This window comes from Podarcis melisellensis (assembly GCF_964234715.1).
Source record: "Podarcis melisellensis genome assembly, chromosome: 10".
Lineage (NCBI taxonomy): Eukaryota > Metazoa > Chordata > Lepidosauria > Squamata > Lacertidae > Podarcis > Podarcis melisellensis.
This window is the reverse complement of record NC_138542.1, coordinates 45,906,655-45,922,898: the sequence shown is the minus strand read 5'-3', so window position 1 is coordinate 45,922,898 and position 16,244 is coordinate 45,906,655. Positions and strand designations below refer to the sequence as shown.

The following is a 16,244-nucleotide window of genomic DNA, read 5'->3' as shown; positions in this document are numbered from 1 at the left end:
TCACACATTAATCTTCATAGCAGATTATAGGGTTAATATTGCAGGAAAGGGTCGACCTGCTATATTAAACTGCTTGTGACCTCTGTCTGTCTGTCTGCTTTATCTCTGCAGATTAGATGACCATTTCATAGAATAGTCAGGGACTTAACTATCCTGTCTGTTACCTAAAGTACACTTCCTTCAGTGCCTTTAAAGAGCCCTACCATGTTTATTTACAAATTGCAAAATGACTGTGGTGGTGAGTAGAAAGATTATGTTGCTTTCGGAAATTGTGGCCATAAGCATTTCCAGCTAAGATGTAGTGAATGCATTTAGTCTGGCGATTTTTAACTTTCAATTTAGCAAAGAAGATCCTTAAAGTGGCTTACAAACAGATAACATCAGTAGGAAATGCCTTCTAGATTAGAATAACAAAGCTAAGTAATAGCAGTCAACATAGTCTATCATATGTCACCCCTCTCACTGCAGGGCTGAGGAGGTGTTCAGAAGCTTGAGCTTTTGGTTAACTGAAGCTTCTTGTGTTGTCTGGACACAGAACTATTTTTAAACATAAAACTAAACTTTGTTAAATAAGTCAACTTCAGAAACTGGCAGTTTTGAAATAAAGGCAATTTGTTGGCCTTGAGGCAAATGCTTCTCAGTCAGGGTGTGGTGGGGATAGAGAGTGTAAAGGGAGGGGACAGTAATATTTTATCAGATAATCCCTGCTAATAGTTTTTAAATTTAAAAAGTGGGGATTGGGGAATTCTTTGGCAGGCTGTAAAATGACAACAAAGCCGATGAAATGCCAAGGGAGCATATTTTATAATTGGAGCACTATCACAGAGAAGACCCTTTCCTTGGTAGCCAGCTACAAAAGACAAAAGGCACCTAGTAGAAAGATCTTAATGTACAAGTGACACAGACAGACAGCCCTTTAAGTACCATGGTCATAAGCTGTAAACAACTAATTCAAGATCAGCAGTGGGGAACTAATTAGGCCAACCAGCCCTCCTTATTTGGCCCATGAGGCTATTTTGGGCCAAGCCACAGCTACCTGCCCTGTACTTGATTCCATTTATGATGTCAGATGTGGAGCAGGAAAAGTCATGGTTTTGTAAGAAGGGTTTGCAGGCACCACTGATAGCATCTGCAAAATGCTGTGCGTAATGCCATGTGCACCTCTTTGCTAGTTCAGTGATCTGCTGATTGCTGATGTTTTGAAGCCCAGATTATCAGCTGATAGTTGGACACTGGAAAGGGCTCCCATTGTCTTGGCTTGCAGAGTAACACTTGAAGGTACAGCTTCAAAGCACTGTGCAGGCTTGTCTGCAAGCATTGATTAGCAGCTGATCATTAGAGCTGTCAGGGACCTTAACAAGCATTTTGTTGCCCTCACAATCAGGTGATAAGGCTTTAAAGTGCTGCTTTGAACTCCTGTAAGCACTGACAGTCAGCTGGTTATTGGAGGTTTAAAGCACGCCATACACAGGCCATTGTGATGTCTGGTGTTTGACAGTTCTGGCTACCTATCAAACTTGGCTCATGAGGAAATTGTTTAATGGTTATCAAATGCAAGCTAGATTTTTTTTAAGAGGGCAGAGGTGAGAGGAGGAATAGAGGGGCTAGAACATTTTGTTGGAGATCTCACTTTCTGTACTCATAATGCCCAGTCCTATTTCGTAGTCTAGCTGCTGCACTCACAACTAATTGCAGTTTTAAAACAATTTTGAAAGGCAGCTTCATGTAGAGCAGAGCTTTCCAAACTGTGTTGTGACATTATTTGTGTATCGCAACAGGTTGGTGTTTTGGCTGCAGTGTGTAGGTGTGTTGTATGAATGCTTCCCATGCTTCTGTTGGGGCTGAGAAGGGGTTTATTTAACCTTTGGTTTGCTAGTAAAACTGAATTACTGGGTTGCAAAATGATGCATGTCTTAAAAGTGTATCACCAAAATGAAAAGTTTGAAAAGCTCTGATGCAGAGTATATTACAGTAGTCTAATGTGAAAATTAGAGCATGGATTGGGACACTAAATGAGTGGAATTAATAAGTTGAGATTTTTTTAGGGTTATTGTTTTGTTCACTTTCTTTGGAAAAGATTTGTTATATTAGCTTTTGAAACAAATCCATATAAATCTGTGTGAAGGAACAAACAATAGGGACCTTCCTTTCTTGCTTGGTTATGCAGAAGCAAGCGCTAGTCAAGATGTGTTTGGTCTAGTGTTTCCCTGGAAACAGGAATAGACATTGAGCTTACATCCTCTGCTGTGCAATGGTTCAAATAGAAAAGCTGTTGGGACATGTTGACGAAACTAACTTCCTAACTGGCAGGATGCAGTAAATACTTAACTTTCTCCTTTGAGAGAAGTAGCGCCTCTACATATCACTCATGCAGGCATAAGATTAACAAATAAGTGATAGTTTTTTATTATTTTAGAGTAAACCAATAACTTTCAGTGGGAAAAGTATAATATTATGTTCTTGATATGCATGTTATTAGTCCCTGTAATTTTAATTGATCATACACTTACTGCTTTTTAAGACTAATATGCACTTTTATGTTTAATGCATATTGTACAGTGCTTACCCTGAATTAACACACAATATATTTCCAGTGATCTTGTTTTGGAATGCCATTCAAGCTGTAACAAATAAACAACTACTTGCTTTTTTTCTTTGTAAATGTTTCGTATATTGAAATTAATTTTTGAATTACTTTCTCAGGAAAACTGCTTCCCAGTGTTAGAAAAATTATACCCCCAAAAAACTGAATGGAAAGAAGATGTTCTAAGGTACAGCTCAATGATTAGATGCTAGACTCTGGAAGAAACGCTGATAAATACCTTTACTACAAAGGACCTGAAAGGTTTAAATGGGGACTATGTTTATTGGATCGCAAATTGTCTGATCTTGCTGGATGAATAAAGTTCTTGTCAATCCTCTGTTTCTTGTTTTGGAAGAGTAGAAGAAAGATCAATGGCCAAATAACACCCTTCCACTTTAGTTGTTGTCCCAGTACTTGATTCATGTCTTGAATGTAGCTGACCACCAAATTGTAAAGAAAATATATTGTCTTTGCACGTACAGTGGTACCTTGGGTTACAGACGCCTCGGGTTACATACGCTTCAGGTTACAGACTCTGCTAACCCAGAAATAGTACCTCAGGTTAAGAACTTTGCTTCAGGATGAGAACAGAAATAGTGCAGCAGCAGCGCAGCCGCAGCGGGAGGCCCCATTAGCTAAAGTGGTGCTTCAGGTTAAGAACAGTTTCAGTTTAAGAATGGACCTCCAGAACGAATTAAGTTCTTAACCTGAGGTACCACTGTATCCTGAAAGAAAGAAAATACATGGATTAAAAAATGGAACATCAAAACATTCCAGTAGGGAGCTGCAACTGTTGCAGTAGCACCCTATCCCTAAGCAGCTGTAACATACCTGGCTCTTTAGAGAAGTTAATAAAATAACATAAATGGAAATATTAAGGTCTGAGAAAGTACTTCTTCACATAGCACATAATATTTTAATACAGTCTGTGGAATTCGTTCCCCCAGGAGGTAGTGATGCCCACCAACTCTGAATGCTTTGAAAGAGGATCAGATAATTGTGGTGAATAAGGCTATTGGCTACTACTAGCCACAATATCTATGTTTTTCCTCCACCATCTGAGGCAGTATATCTCCGAATGCCTGTTGCTGGGAATCAGGAGTGGGAAGAGTGGTGTTGCACTCCGGTTATGCTTGTGGGATTCCAATGGACATCTGGTTGGCCACTTTGAAAACAGGATGCTGGACTAGATACTGGCCTAATCCAGAAAGGCACTTTGTGCTATCTTGTTGTGTTGAGTAGAACTTACTTTGTAGTTGCATGTACGTTAACACTAAAAGGTGGTATTCTCTTTCCCTGAGAACAAGAGCAGACCCACAGAACCACAATATTTAAATTCAAGAGACATTTGATAAGACTATACATACTAGCTGGCTACTGTAACAATTAAATACATTTTGTTTTGCCACTCAGATATCTAAGAAGAGATGGATTTCAATGTGATTCTATCCATGGAATAATACTAAGTAGGATCATTTACTTGAAGGCCGATCATAACTGCTGATGATGTGTGCCTGGATCCAGTAGAAAGCTTGTATAATAAATGTAGCACATAAATTAAACCATTGGTTTGCATTTGGTTTACAACAGTGTTCAAAAGCTGAAACACGCCTGAGTAAGGCATGTGCATATCTCCAGTGACCTGTGGTTTAGTTAATGCATGATACTGAAATAATAGGTGCTGCCCTCCTCCCTTGCTGCTGGAAACCCCCCAAACAAACCATGAGTGGTAAAACAAAGAACAAAATTTGACTCCTGCTTAGGGTTTATTGTTTTCTCCACACAGTGAGCCCAACATGAGAAGCCAGACCATAGCCTTTTCCCCATCTGGACAGGGAGAGGAATGAAGTGCAGCCACATTTATTAGCACATTATGCCATAGTAATAAACTATAAAATATAGTTTAATACGATATGAGAACCAGGTCAGGGTATCAGTCAACCTCAGGCAGATATCCACCTTTAGCCTAATCTGTTTGGATGGTCATTATTCTGTTTTAAGTTAATACGTGTAGACCTTACTATTGCCTTTATTTAAATTTAGGTTGTATTTTAAACCAGGATATTTTAAGAAACATTAATATAACTCAGATGGCAAAAGACAACCTGTTTTGTTGTTTCTTGATCACTGAGATTACTTCCCCATGAAAAAAGCAAACCTTTTGGATTAATATATGTTAAAGAATTCAGACCCAATCCAGCACTGTTAATTGCCTGACAGTAGTGCAATACAGGAGGGTTCTTCAACCTTTGTGCCCAAGATGTTGTTGAACTGCAACTACCATAATCCCTAGCCAGTTTAGCTGATGATTGGGGATGATGGGAGTTGTAGTCCAACATCTGGGTACTGAAGTCTGAAGACAGCTGCATTAAAGGAATATTAGTATTCCGATTTGGGAGTGGAAGATTCCTTCCTGACCCTAATGTTGATGGCTTGAGACTAATAGAATTTGTCCACTAAGTCTTCCTGGGGAAACAAAGTTACAGATAGGTAGCCGTGTTGGTCTGCCATAGTCAAAACAAAAAAAATTCCTTCCAGTAGCACCTTAAAGACCAACTAAGTTAGTTCTTGGTATGAGCTTTCGTGTGCATGCACACTTCTTCAGAAACAAAGTAATATAACAGAAGACATCACTGAATCCTGTGAAATTATTATTTCTTTTCTATTGAGAAAAGAGATGAGACACAATTTTCGCTGACCTAGAGTGGACATAGTTACAGGGATAGAAAAGCTTTTCACAATTTTCCTGTGTATTTTTCATAAAGAGAATGTCCTTCTTGAGCACAAGTTGAAATATTGGGAAACACAAAGTATTTCTCAAGGGAGAAATAACTGAAGTAAGAATATTTGTTTCTTTGGGGAAACAAAGTAAGAATATTTGTTTCTTTGGGGAAACAAAGTAAGAATATTTGTTTCTTTGGGGAAACAAAGTCTCTATTTGTTTACATAAAGTTTTTTAGTGGGTTATTAAATCATATCATATATATTTTTGCCCTTTGCTAGTTAGGGCTCTAAGGGAATGCTGTTTTTAAAAAGCTAAGCAAGGCTTTGCATGTCAGGTTGGGAGCAAGATCAGACTCTTACCTTAAAATACGTGGTTTTTTGTTTTTGAGAATGTCTGATTATCCTTGCTTTGCTGACACTTTTGAAGAGAGGTAGTATTGCAGCAAAAACAATGAAGATTTTTGTGGTACATGTATAGGTAAGAGCCAGGTTCAGCTGCTGCAGTTCATCATATGCATCACCTAAGTACACATGCACAGCCTGAGTAGAAAGAGGAGAGAACATTCTCTTCTTTTGAAAATGAGACCAGGAGGTCAGGCTGTGTAAGAGATAGCAATAGTTGTGACAATACTATGCAGAGAATAAATTACTGTGGAATCCAATTCACATGGGTGTGATCAGCTAGTCAGAAATGGGCCACTGCCATATGTATGGGATCTTTCATTCATTTGATTGCATTTTCATTGTGTTGTTACACAAGGTACTATTGATATTGAACTACAGTGGTACCTCGGGTTAAGTACTTAATTCGTTCTGGAGGTCCATTCTTAACCTGAAACTGTTCTTAACCTGAAGCACCACTTTAGCTAATGGGGCCTCCTGCTTCTGCTGCGCCTCCAGAGCACGATTTCTGTTCTCATCCTGAAGCAAAGTTCTTAACCCGAGGTACTATTTCTGGGTTAGCAGAGTCTATAACCTGAAGCATATGTAACCCGAGGTACCACTGTATTGATATTTAATGATCCAAGAAATCATATATCTAGTTCTGTATGTGCAAGTTGGTTTTGAGCCTGTTTTTCTTTAGCAGCTTCCCATTCTGCATAGTGAACACCTTTAGAAATGGAGGGTTGCTTCTAAAGCAGCTGGTGTTGGGTGATATATACAGGTTTGTTGCTTAATGAGGAAAGTCAGAAGTCCTGTGGGGTATCTCCCAAATGCTTGACTACACATAAAGTAGCTCTTTGCAGTCTATCTAGCATGTATGTAATATAACAGAAGACATCACTGAATCCTGTGATATTATTATTTCTTTTCTATTGAGAAAAGAGATGAGACACAATTTTCGCTGACCTAGAGTGGACATAGTTACAGGGATAGAAAAGCTTTTCACAATTTTCCTGTGTATTTTTCATAAAGAGAATGTCCTTCTTGAGCACAAGTTGAAATATTGGGAAACACAAAGTATTTCTCAAGGGAGAAATAACTGAAGTAAGAATATGCTCTTGCACATAAACTACATTTAGAGAGTTTTGATGGTAGAAAAGATACACTCATGTTTTGTATAGCGCCTGAAATATTAGGTTAGTCCAGCGAGTGGTAAAGTCACATTTTGCGAGGCAATTTGAAATGTGTGGTGGTGCTTCACATCCTCAAGGGGTGCTCCCTGGATCCTGAGGTTTTGAGCAATTATCACCCAGTTGCCCGTATACCTCTTTGGACAAGGTACCTGAGGGAGTTGTGGCCAGGCACTTTGGACACACTTTGATGAAGCAGATTTCCTTGACCCATTTCAATACAGCTTCAGGGCTTGGTTTGGCACTGCAATGGCTTTGGTCGTTGTGGTTGGTGATGTGTTTTTGGAGAGACATAGCAGTGGTTCCCTGTGGTCACTCATTAATCTGTTAGCAGATTTGATCCTATTAACCATAGCATACATCTGGAGCAGCTGTATGGGTTGGTGACATGATGATACAGTGGTTCTGTTCCTGCTTGCAGGGCTGTTTTCAGGGAACCATAAGAGTGACATGCTTGGATCTGTGGCAACTGTGATGCAGGGTTCAATTCTGTCCCCAGTGCTATTTAACATCTATAGGCCATTGGGTGGAATCATTGGGAGTTTGGGACTGAGTTTTATTAACATAATATTCAGTAATATGTTGATGTTGAGCTGGTGTTTAGCGGCAGTAATGGGCTGGATGAGAGCTAGTGAACAGAAGCTTAATTCGGACAAGACAGAGACATTGTTGGGTAGTTCTTGTGTTTGACCTGCTGCAGATGGAGTAACACTCCCCCTGAAAGAACAAGTTCATAGTCTGGAGATTCTCCTGGATCCATCTCTGCACTGTAGGCTTAGGTGGTTTCTGTGGCAAGGAGAGCCTAGTTCTAGCTATTGGCTTTTCCTCGACACAGATGGGTGATAGTTTAGAACACTCTGATAACCTTCTGTCTCAATTATTATAGTGTGTGCTATGCAGGGTTGCCCTTGAAGATGGTCCATAAATTGTAGCTTGTGCAGAAAGCAGGTGCTAGAGCAGGGGTCAGCAACCTTTTTCAGCCGTGGGCTGGTCCACCATCCCTTAGAGCATGTGGTGGGCCGGACTATATATTTTTTGGGGGGGGGAAATGAACGAATTCCTATGCGCCATAAATAACTCAGAGATGCATTTTAAATAAAAGGACACATTCTACTCATGTAAAAACACGCGGATTCCCAGACCGTCCGCAGGCCAGATTGAGAAGGCGATTGGGCTGGAACCAGCCCCCGAGACTACCCATGTGCTAGAGTACTTGTAGTACTTAGGTGTTCCATAGCATCTCTCCATTCTTGCGGAATCTATGCTACCTGCCTGTGCCCAGTGTTCAAAACTAACCAGGCACCAAACATGTTTTGCAATTTGTGTGGGTCTAATTGCTACCACATGGAGATCTCCAGAGGCCAGGTTGGCAGTTGACATCTTCATCTGACTGGCCCCTCCATCTTTCTTAAGCAGAATAGCTTATTTATTGCATTTATATCCCAACCTTTCTTCCAAGAAATATATGGTTTACCCCCACTTCAGTTAATTCCTACAACAACCCTGTGAGGTAGGTTCAGAGGCTGTGACTTGCCCAAGGTTACTCAGTGACCTTTATGACTGAGTGGGGATTTGAACCCTGGTTTCCCAGGTCCTAGTCCAACACTCTAACCACTACACCACACTGGCTTCCTAGAGTACTTCTGCTATGGGGCAGCAGTATAAATAAAGTAGGTAAATAAATATGGGGGAAGCAGGGAAAGATGATGCGTTCTCCACCGATGCGCAAGGTGACCCGGAATATAACCCCCACACTATTGGGGGGGGTTGCCTGTATATTTATTTTATTATAATAATAATCCGATGATATCGGGGCAGTTCACAAAATAAAAAAATACAGGACAAAAGCATGCTGATGAAAAGTACGGTTACGTGAGTGCCTTGGCAGAGGGTGTGCTTTAATCTGTTGTAACCGTTGTAAGCTGAGAGAGATTCTCTATTTGTGGTTTCAAAGGAAATATTTAACTGCCGTAAGATATTAACTCATTCATTTTGGGTAAACAGAGTATTCTAGAGTATTCAGTGTGGTGAAGTTTTCCATCTACATGGGCATAATGACAAGCTTGAGGACTTCTGGTGGCTGCAAATCCTTTCACCACCTCCTCTTCATTATAAGGTAGCCATGCTGCCCCCACCCTTAAAAAAGTGCATAGAGCTGAAGGAAGAGTCGTGTGTTCACACCATTTTCTTTCCGATCTACAGGCTATTTCTAATTGTGTCACTCAGCTGGTGGTAAAGCTTCATTCAACAGAATGAGAGGGAAGCACTGGATTTGTGAAGTGATTTTATATTTTCAGTCTATCCAATATTGGCTTTAATTTTATGGTGGTACTGGGGTAACTCTTATGTAAAGTCATGGAAATTTAGGGGACTCTATTATTCTACTGGATCTGATTTTTACCCTTATCTCATGGAAAAGCTGTGTGTGTGTGTGTGTGTGTGTGTGTCTGTCTGTCTGTCTGTCTGTCTGTCTGTCTGTGTGTAGGGGCATGTGCATGCCCCAGCACATTTATTTTCTGTCTTTGGGGTGTGTGTGAAGCAGTTAGAGAGCATGATGCCAAGGGCACTCTCTCAAAATCCCAAATACACTCATTGATCCAAAGAGATTGGTGATCTCTCATCTGTATGTTGCATGCTATTGGGTTTTCTTGCCTAAACAATACCTGCATGGTGAACTTTATGAAAAAAGAATGAAGCTTATATTAAAACTGGAGCTACTGCTTGCAAAGTATGTTTAGAAATGTGTATTGTTCAGGGCTTCACTATTTACAAAGGGCTTTTTTCTAATTGTGTCACCCAGCTGGTGGTAAGGATTGTTTCAGCAGAATGAGGGGAAAGCAGTGTTCACCTCTTCCCCGCTGCACCCCTATATTCTGCTTTGGAGTCCCCCAACACTTCGGAACAGATTGCCAAAAATGGCATCCCTCCCAATTGTGCTGAAGGAAACCTTGTCATCTGACTGGTACCATTGGATACAAACCAGAGGGTTTTAAGTAGATGGAAATTCAGTACTTTATTTTTAACTATTGGGTTCTATATAAAATACTTAAAATGGATGTGAGTACTCTTTTTGACTCTTTAGGCACCACTGCGCTCACAATAAAAATAAAAGTAAATCTCTCTTCCTTTTCTTTTTTAAAGACGTAAGGTTCCAATCTTAAACATAGCACTTAGGATTTCACCACAGTGATGCTTAGTTCTGAGTAAACAACATTGGATTATGCTGTAAATGTACCTCCTTTTAGCCAAGAAGCTACCAGTATTTTTGTCACTACAGGATAATGTGGAGCATGTTCTTTAATTAAAGTTAATTTTTAAAATTCCACAAGTCCTCAAAAGTCCATTTTTATATTGTCTGGAATTGATTTTAGATTAAGACATTTCTGATTATACGTTCACACAGTACTTTGTTTAGGAACAGTTTTATGGTTAGGAAAGAAGTTACTGAAGAATTCGGAATGTTGCATTACCTATTGAAGACATTAAGTAATTCTGACTTGCCAGGTCCTACTTTTTAAAATGAATTATAACATTCACAGATCATTTATTGCTCAAATTATGGTTATTTTAATCTTATGGAAACAAATTTTGTTCATACATACACCCCTAACACTGAATATCCATTCCCTTAAACATCTATTATTATCCTAAGCGTGGATGTTCAAGCCATTTGAGTAAACAAGACAGCATTGTTGCATTAGTTAACTGCTTTTAAATGCATTGTGTTTTACTAAGAGTGCCATATCAGTTGTTCTAGATACACTATATAAAGAAGGCAGACTCCTTGCTGTGATGCTACTTCGGATTTCTGCCAAGAAACAACAAGCATTGCTTGTTGGTGAACAAATCTCTGCCTCTTAGAGTGATTGTTTTAAATTAGTTGGCAGTCCTGATTTAAACATAGCTCTGAAGGATCTTAATTTTCCCTTTGTACACTCTCTGTTACATCTCAGATTGCTTCTCAAATCTCAGAACTCTCAGAACCTTAGGGAATTTTTAGCCGCAGAGTAGTGTTCATTTCATGTCTATCTCTCTTTACCCTACAACACAAAGAACTGGGGAAGTATAAAGGGAGATGACCTATTTTAAAAGTATTTGTTTGCCATTATATTTTAGGGCCCCTGCTGTAATACATAGATCCCAAAGGGGCAGTTAGGGAGCTTTTTAGACGTTGAGGAATTCCAAGGAAAAACCCTGTGCAATACACTAAAGTTATAAATCCTGGCCCTCCATAATGTTGGTGTTCTTCAACATTAGGTGAGATAAGTGAAGACTACGTGGAGAAGTGACTGACAAGAGAGAAGCAAGTTAAGTAGTTTCTTGGCTCTGGAGGACTTATAGTGGTTGCCTTTTAAAAAGGCTTAGTAATTGGCTTTTTATATAAAATCTTATCTTTAAACCATTACAGTATACAATTTTGTTTTTGTTTTTGTTGTTAATGCTGAAACATTGTTTTGTGGAGGTTATTTTTCAATCCATTATAGTTTCTCTCAAATCTCTACATATTTGGTCTTTACCATATTGCACTATGAAATGGCATAACATTACTTTGTGCTTATGTAACATGAGAAATTGTCACCATGGGTTCAGCTCATAAACCTTACATTCAGACTTCAGACTTCTTCCTTGCTCATCTAAAGGTTGATCGTAGCAAAATGCACATAATGACTTGTATTATAGGAATTAATCATGGGAATTAAGCAATAAACAGTTTATTCCACAGTTTATTGTCTTATTGGAGGCAGTTCTTCTTTCACATGTTGCTAGTTGAATATTTGTTTTATTTGTTTATTTAGGTTTAATGCCTCAGTTGTACCAGTGTATCTGGAAATTTGGTTATGTAGCTACTGTTGGTTAAAAGTGAAATGAGGTTATTCAGTTTTTGCACAGTAAACGCAGGAGGGAGAATGGAGTAGAAATGCACAAGGATCTTTTAGCTCCCTTTTAGGGGTTGGTTCACACAGTTATATTCATCACTAAGTACCTGCAGCATCGGTAGTCTGTTTGCCTGTGCAAATGAGTCATCTGATAGTGAAGTGAATGGCCCAGTGCTGACCAGTATGGCAATGAAATAGGCCTTTTCAGAGAGAAGTGGGTAGTTTCTGCATGCCCATAAAACAATCTGGGTATGCAGAAAAACAGTTAGAAAAAACAGAAGGTGAGAAGACTGATGACTTTGCATGCATGTATATTGCAAGCCATTTGTGTGCCCTGTGGCCATTAGGCCAAAGAAAAACATGTGGCTTTCCACTTTCCATTGAGCAGTGTGGGGGACATGATGGGCATGTGACATTCTGCATATCAAGGTCATGAGGTAGAATAGTAGCTTCTCAGTACCAGTTTCTGGGAATGATCTTGGATCATTATTACTATGAGAGCATTAACAGCCAAAGGATGGTATGTGTGTACATGGTGGAGGACCATGCATATGGAATTTTCCTTTGAATTTTTGCCTGAGCAAAGAGGCAAACCAACTGTTAAGTTTAAAGATCAGTTTGTATTTTGACTATCAGTAATGGTGAGGTGTAAGCTTAAAGGAAATCAGAAGCTCTGCAAATTCTCCTTCCAGTTTGCTTGCAGTTTTTTGGATTTATGCTGGTATATTAAATAATTTGTGTGGGAATCTAACTCAAAAATTGGATCATATGTTGACTTTAGACCCAAAGCGGACAGCCTGCAATTGATGATCAGGATTTTTTATTGCATTCATTTAATGCAGTCTACAAAATGTCTGTAAGCAACTTACAAATATATAAAATGCTAAATAGCTTTCTCAGTAATTTAAAACCAAATATATAGAATAAAATACAATAGAACAAAAATTTATAAAGGTTTTTATTTAACAAGAATAAAAATGACATATCCTACCCCATCCCACTGAAAGAAGAATATCATGGATATAAATCATACTACACTATGCTCAAAGACTGAAAGCCTGAGCAAACAGGAAAGCAGACATTGTTGGTGTGAGGTGTGTTTCCCTGGGGAGAATTTCCCACAAATGCAGAGCCTTTCTCTTTTTGCTACCCTCCGTACCCTCCAGTGACAGGCTTCTGGTTGATTTATATTGGAGGGCTGACTCTTCAAGTTAGGTATTATATGGTGTTTTACACAGTATAGTTAGCCAGCATCTCTTTTCTATTGCAGAGGATTTGGCTTTTTTTTGTATAAAGCATATATTTAGGAATAACTTTTTAATTTTAAACTTTTAACAGAGAGAAGGAGCAAGAAAAGGAAGAACAGTTAATGGAAGACAAGAGAAGAAAGAAAGAGGATAAGAAAAAGAAGGAATCTACTCAGAAGGTAAGCCAGGTATTTGTTTGATCATACTTTGTAAGGTCATCCATTTATAATAGTTGACCAGTGAGCATCAGGCACCTATGATTACTGCAACTACTATATTCTCACTCACACATCCCAGCAATGCTGCATGTACATCTCAGCTCATCTTCTGTATTTTCTAGTTAGAATCCTTTTCCTTTAAAGCTAGAAGAGGATTTATTTTGAGGTTTGCATGCAATCATCTCAGCCATGCCATATTAAACATAGATCAGTGTTGATCGAGCTGTAAAAGCAGCTGGTTTCCTCAGTGTCGTTTATAACTTGGGTGCTTGTCTGGCAACAATTGCTGCTTTCTCAGACATGCAGGTGAGTAGCAAATTATAAGATTGCTTTAAATAAATCTATTTATGGATCCGAGAAGTGTTCCCAAGATGTATTTTACATTGGTAAGTGCGAGACCCTTTGTGCTTCTCTTAGCTTTATTACTTGAGCACATGAATTGAAACTGCTTGGAGTGGTTCCCAAACTCCTGTGGCTGAGGTCCTGGGATTATTGACTCATACATTGCCTTCATTAAAGCACATGCAGAAACAGCGTTTTGTCTACAGCCCATGTTGGGGGGGGGTTATTTTAATTTTTACACTTGTACCCCACATTTAAGAACATAGGAAGAGCCTTCTGGATCAGACTAGTGGTCCATATAGACCAGCATCCTGTTCTCACAGTGGCCAACTCAATGCCTGTGAGTCCAATGGCATTCTCCCCCCTTATGCTTCCCAAAACTGGTAGTCAGAGGTTTGCTGCCACCAGCGATGGAGACAGAACATAATAGTCATCTTGGCTAGTAGCTTTTTATAGCTGTGTCCTCCAGGAATTTATCTAATCCTCTTTTTAAAGCCATCCAAGTTGGTGATCATCACTGCCTTCTATGGGAGCAGATTCCATGGCTTAACTATGCACTTGTGAACAAGTGCTGTCTTATTTTTGTTCCAAGTCTTCCAGCATTTGACTCCAATGGATGTTCACGAGTTCTAGTGTTATGAGAGAGAGAGAGAGAGAGAGAGAGAGAGAGAGAGCTTTTCTATACTTTCTCTGCACCATGTATAACTTTATATACCTTTAAACAAAAAAATCCAAAATGTTGTAACCTTTCTTTATAGTAGAGGTGCCCTTTCCTGAACCCTTTCCAACTCTATAATACACTTTTTGAGGTAAAATGACCCAGAATGGTACACAGTACAGTGGTACCTCGTGTTACAAATGCTTTGGGTTTCAAACACTTTGGGTTACAAACTCTGCTAACCCGGAAGTAGTACCTTGGGTTGAGAACTTTGCCCCAGGATGAGAACAGACATTGCGCGCCGGCAGCAGCAGGAGGCCCCATTAGCAAAAGCACGCCTCAGGTTAAGAACGGTTTCGAGTTAAGAACAGATCTCCAGAACGAATTAAGTTCATAACCCGAGGTACCACTGTATTCCAAATGCATCACACTATAGATTTGGATAATGGTATTATGATATTGACACTATAGTTTTCAACCACTTTTCTGATGATTCCTAGCATAGAATTAACCACTTTCACAGCTGGCACGCACACAGTTAGCTGCTTCATCAAATTCTTCATTATGACCATAGGTCTTGTTTCTGATCAGTCACCAACACTGCATGAACAAACATGTGAAATTTTACACTTGCTTACATTGAAATGTATTTGCCATTTTACTGCCCGTTCACCCAGTTTGGCGATAACTTTTGGAGATCTTCACAATCCTTTTTGTTTTAATCACCTTCAACAATTTAGTATCACCAGTAAAAATGATTACATCACTGCTTGTCCCTAGCTGTAGACTATGATCAAGTTAAATAACACATGTCTCACTACTTATTCTTGGAGGACTCGATTTTCCACATTTCCATCTTTCTGCTTCATGTTTCTTGTCAGTTACTGATCCATAAAGAGGACCTTGCTTCTTGTTCATGATTGCTAAACGTACCTGAAAGTATTTGTGAAGTACTTTGTCAAAAGCCTTTTGAAAGTCAAAGTTCATAATGTCAGCTGGATCACCTCTATCTATATACTAGTTAACAGTCTCAAATAACTATAAAAGGTTAGCGTGATGGAAGTTAACTTTGCATAAGCAGTTTCTGAAAGATTCTAGGGCACTTTCTTCCAAGAAGCTCAAGGCTGCATACACACTCTGCACCCCCCCCGCCTTAATTTTATCCTTACATTAACCCAGTGAGGTAAGTTAGGCTGGCACAACATAATTTAGTCAACTTCATGGATGAGTGGGGATTTGAACACTCTAGTCACTCTCCCATGCTGTATTTATTACTATTACTGTTTAAATTTGTATAGTATATGGTTCTTCATCTGAAGATCACAGGGTGCTTCATAACATAAAAATGCAAAATTAGAACACAAAATACATAAAAACCAAACAAACCAGTAATTCCAAAGACACAATTAAAAGGCCATATAATGTTTAATCAGCCAGAGCGCTGGTTTTAGAGAAACATTTCCACCTAAAGATTTGTAATGAAGGTGCCAGGTGAGTTTCCTTGGGGAGCATATTCCACAAATGGGAAGCCACCCTAGAAAAGACCCATTCTTGTGTTGCTACCCTCCAGACCTCTTCTGGAGGGGGCACACAAAAAATGGGCCTTAGATGATGTATCTCTTCAAGCAGCAGCATCTAAAAATTGTTGAGGCTTTTTCTCCTCTTGGTCTACTTCCCCAGGACCTGATATGTCAGAACAATAGAATCTTCAGCCTTAGAAAAGCACTCATAAAGATTTGTTGTGGCTAATGATGTATATTTGAGCAGGGCCTCTTAAATTCTAATGAGCAAAGACCTTTAAAGTAAAAATTGATGGCATTTTTACATCTTTTTATGTTGCTCTTTCTGGTTTACTGTACACAAAACTAGCTCTTAATTCCTCAGACCTATTAAATGTGAAGTTTGACGTAGGCAGGAATATTCAATACTGCCTGAAAAACCACCCATCTTTTTGATCTAGATCTTCTTGATGAGCCAGGAGAGACAGAACATCGATTTAGCACCAACCCATTCTCTTTGA

The 16,244-nt window shown here is 39.2% G+C and overlaps 1 protein-coding gene across 10 annotated transcripts in view; it reads left to right on the top strand.

The window, feature by feature from the left end:
* TNRC6B (trinucleotide repeat containing adaptor 6B) overlaps positions 1-16,244 on the top strand; it is a 97,803-nt gene that overhangs the window by 30,992 nt on the left and 50,567 nt on the right. For 8 of the 10 annotated variants that reach the window (XM_081928162.1, XM_081928159.1, XM_081928161.1 and 5 more), the window contains one exon: positions 13,098-13,185. In XM_081928162.1, the coding sequence (XP_081784288.1) occupies positions 13,098-13,185 (88 nt within the window). Of the gene's footprint in view, positions 1-2,703; positions 2,772-13,097; positions 13,186-16,244 lie in introns of all 10 variants that reach the window. The other 2 variants (XM_081928160.1, XM_081928164.1) reach the window with 1 other exon arrangement.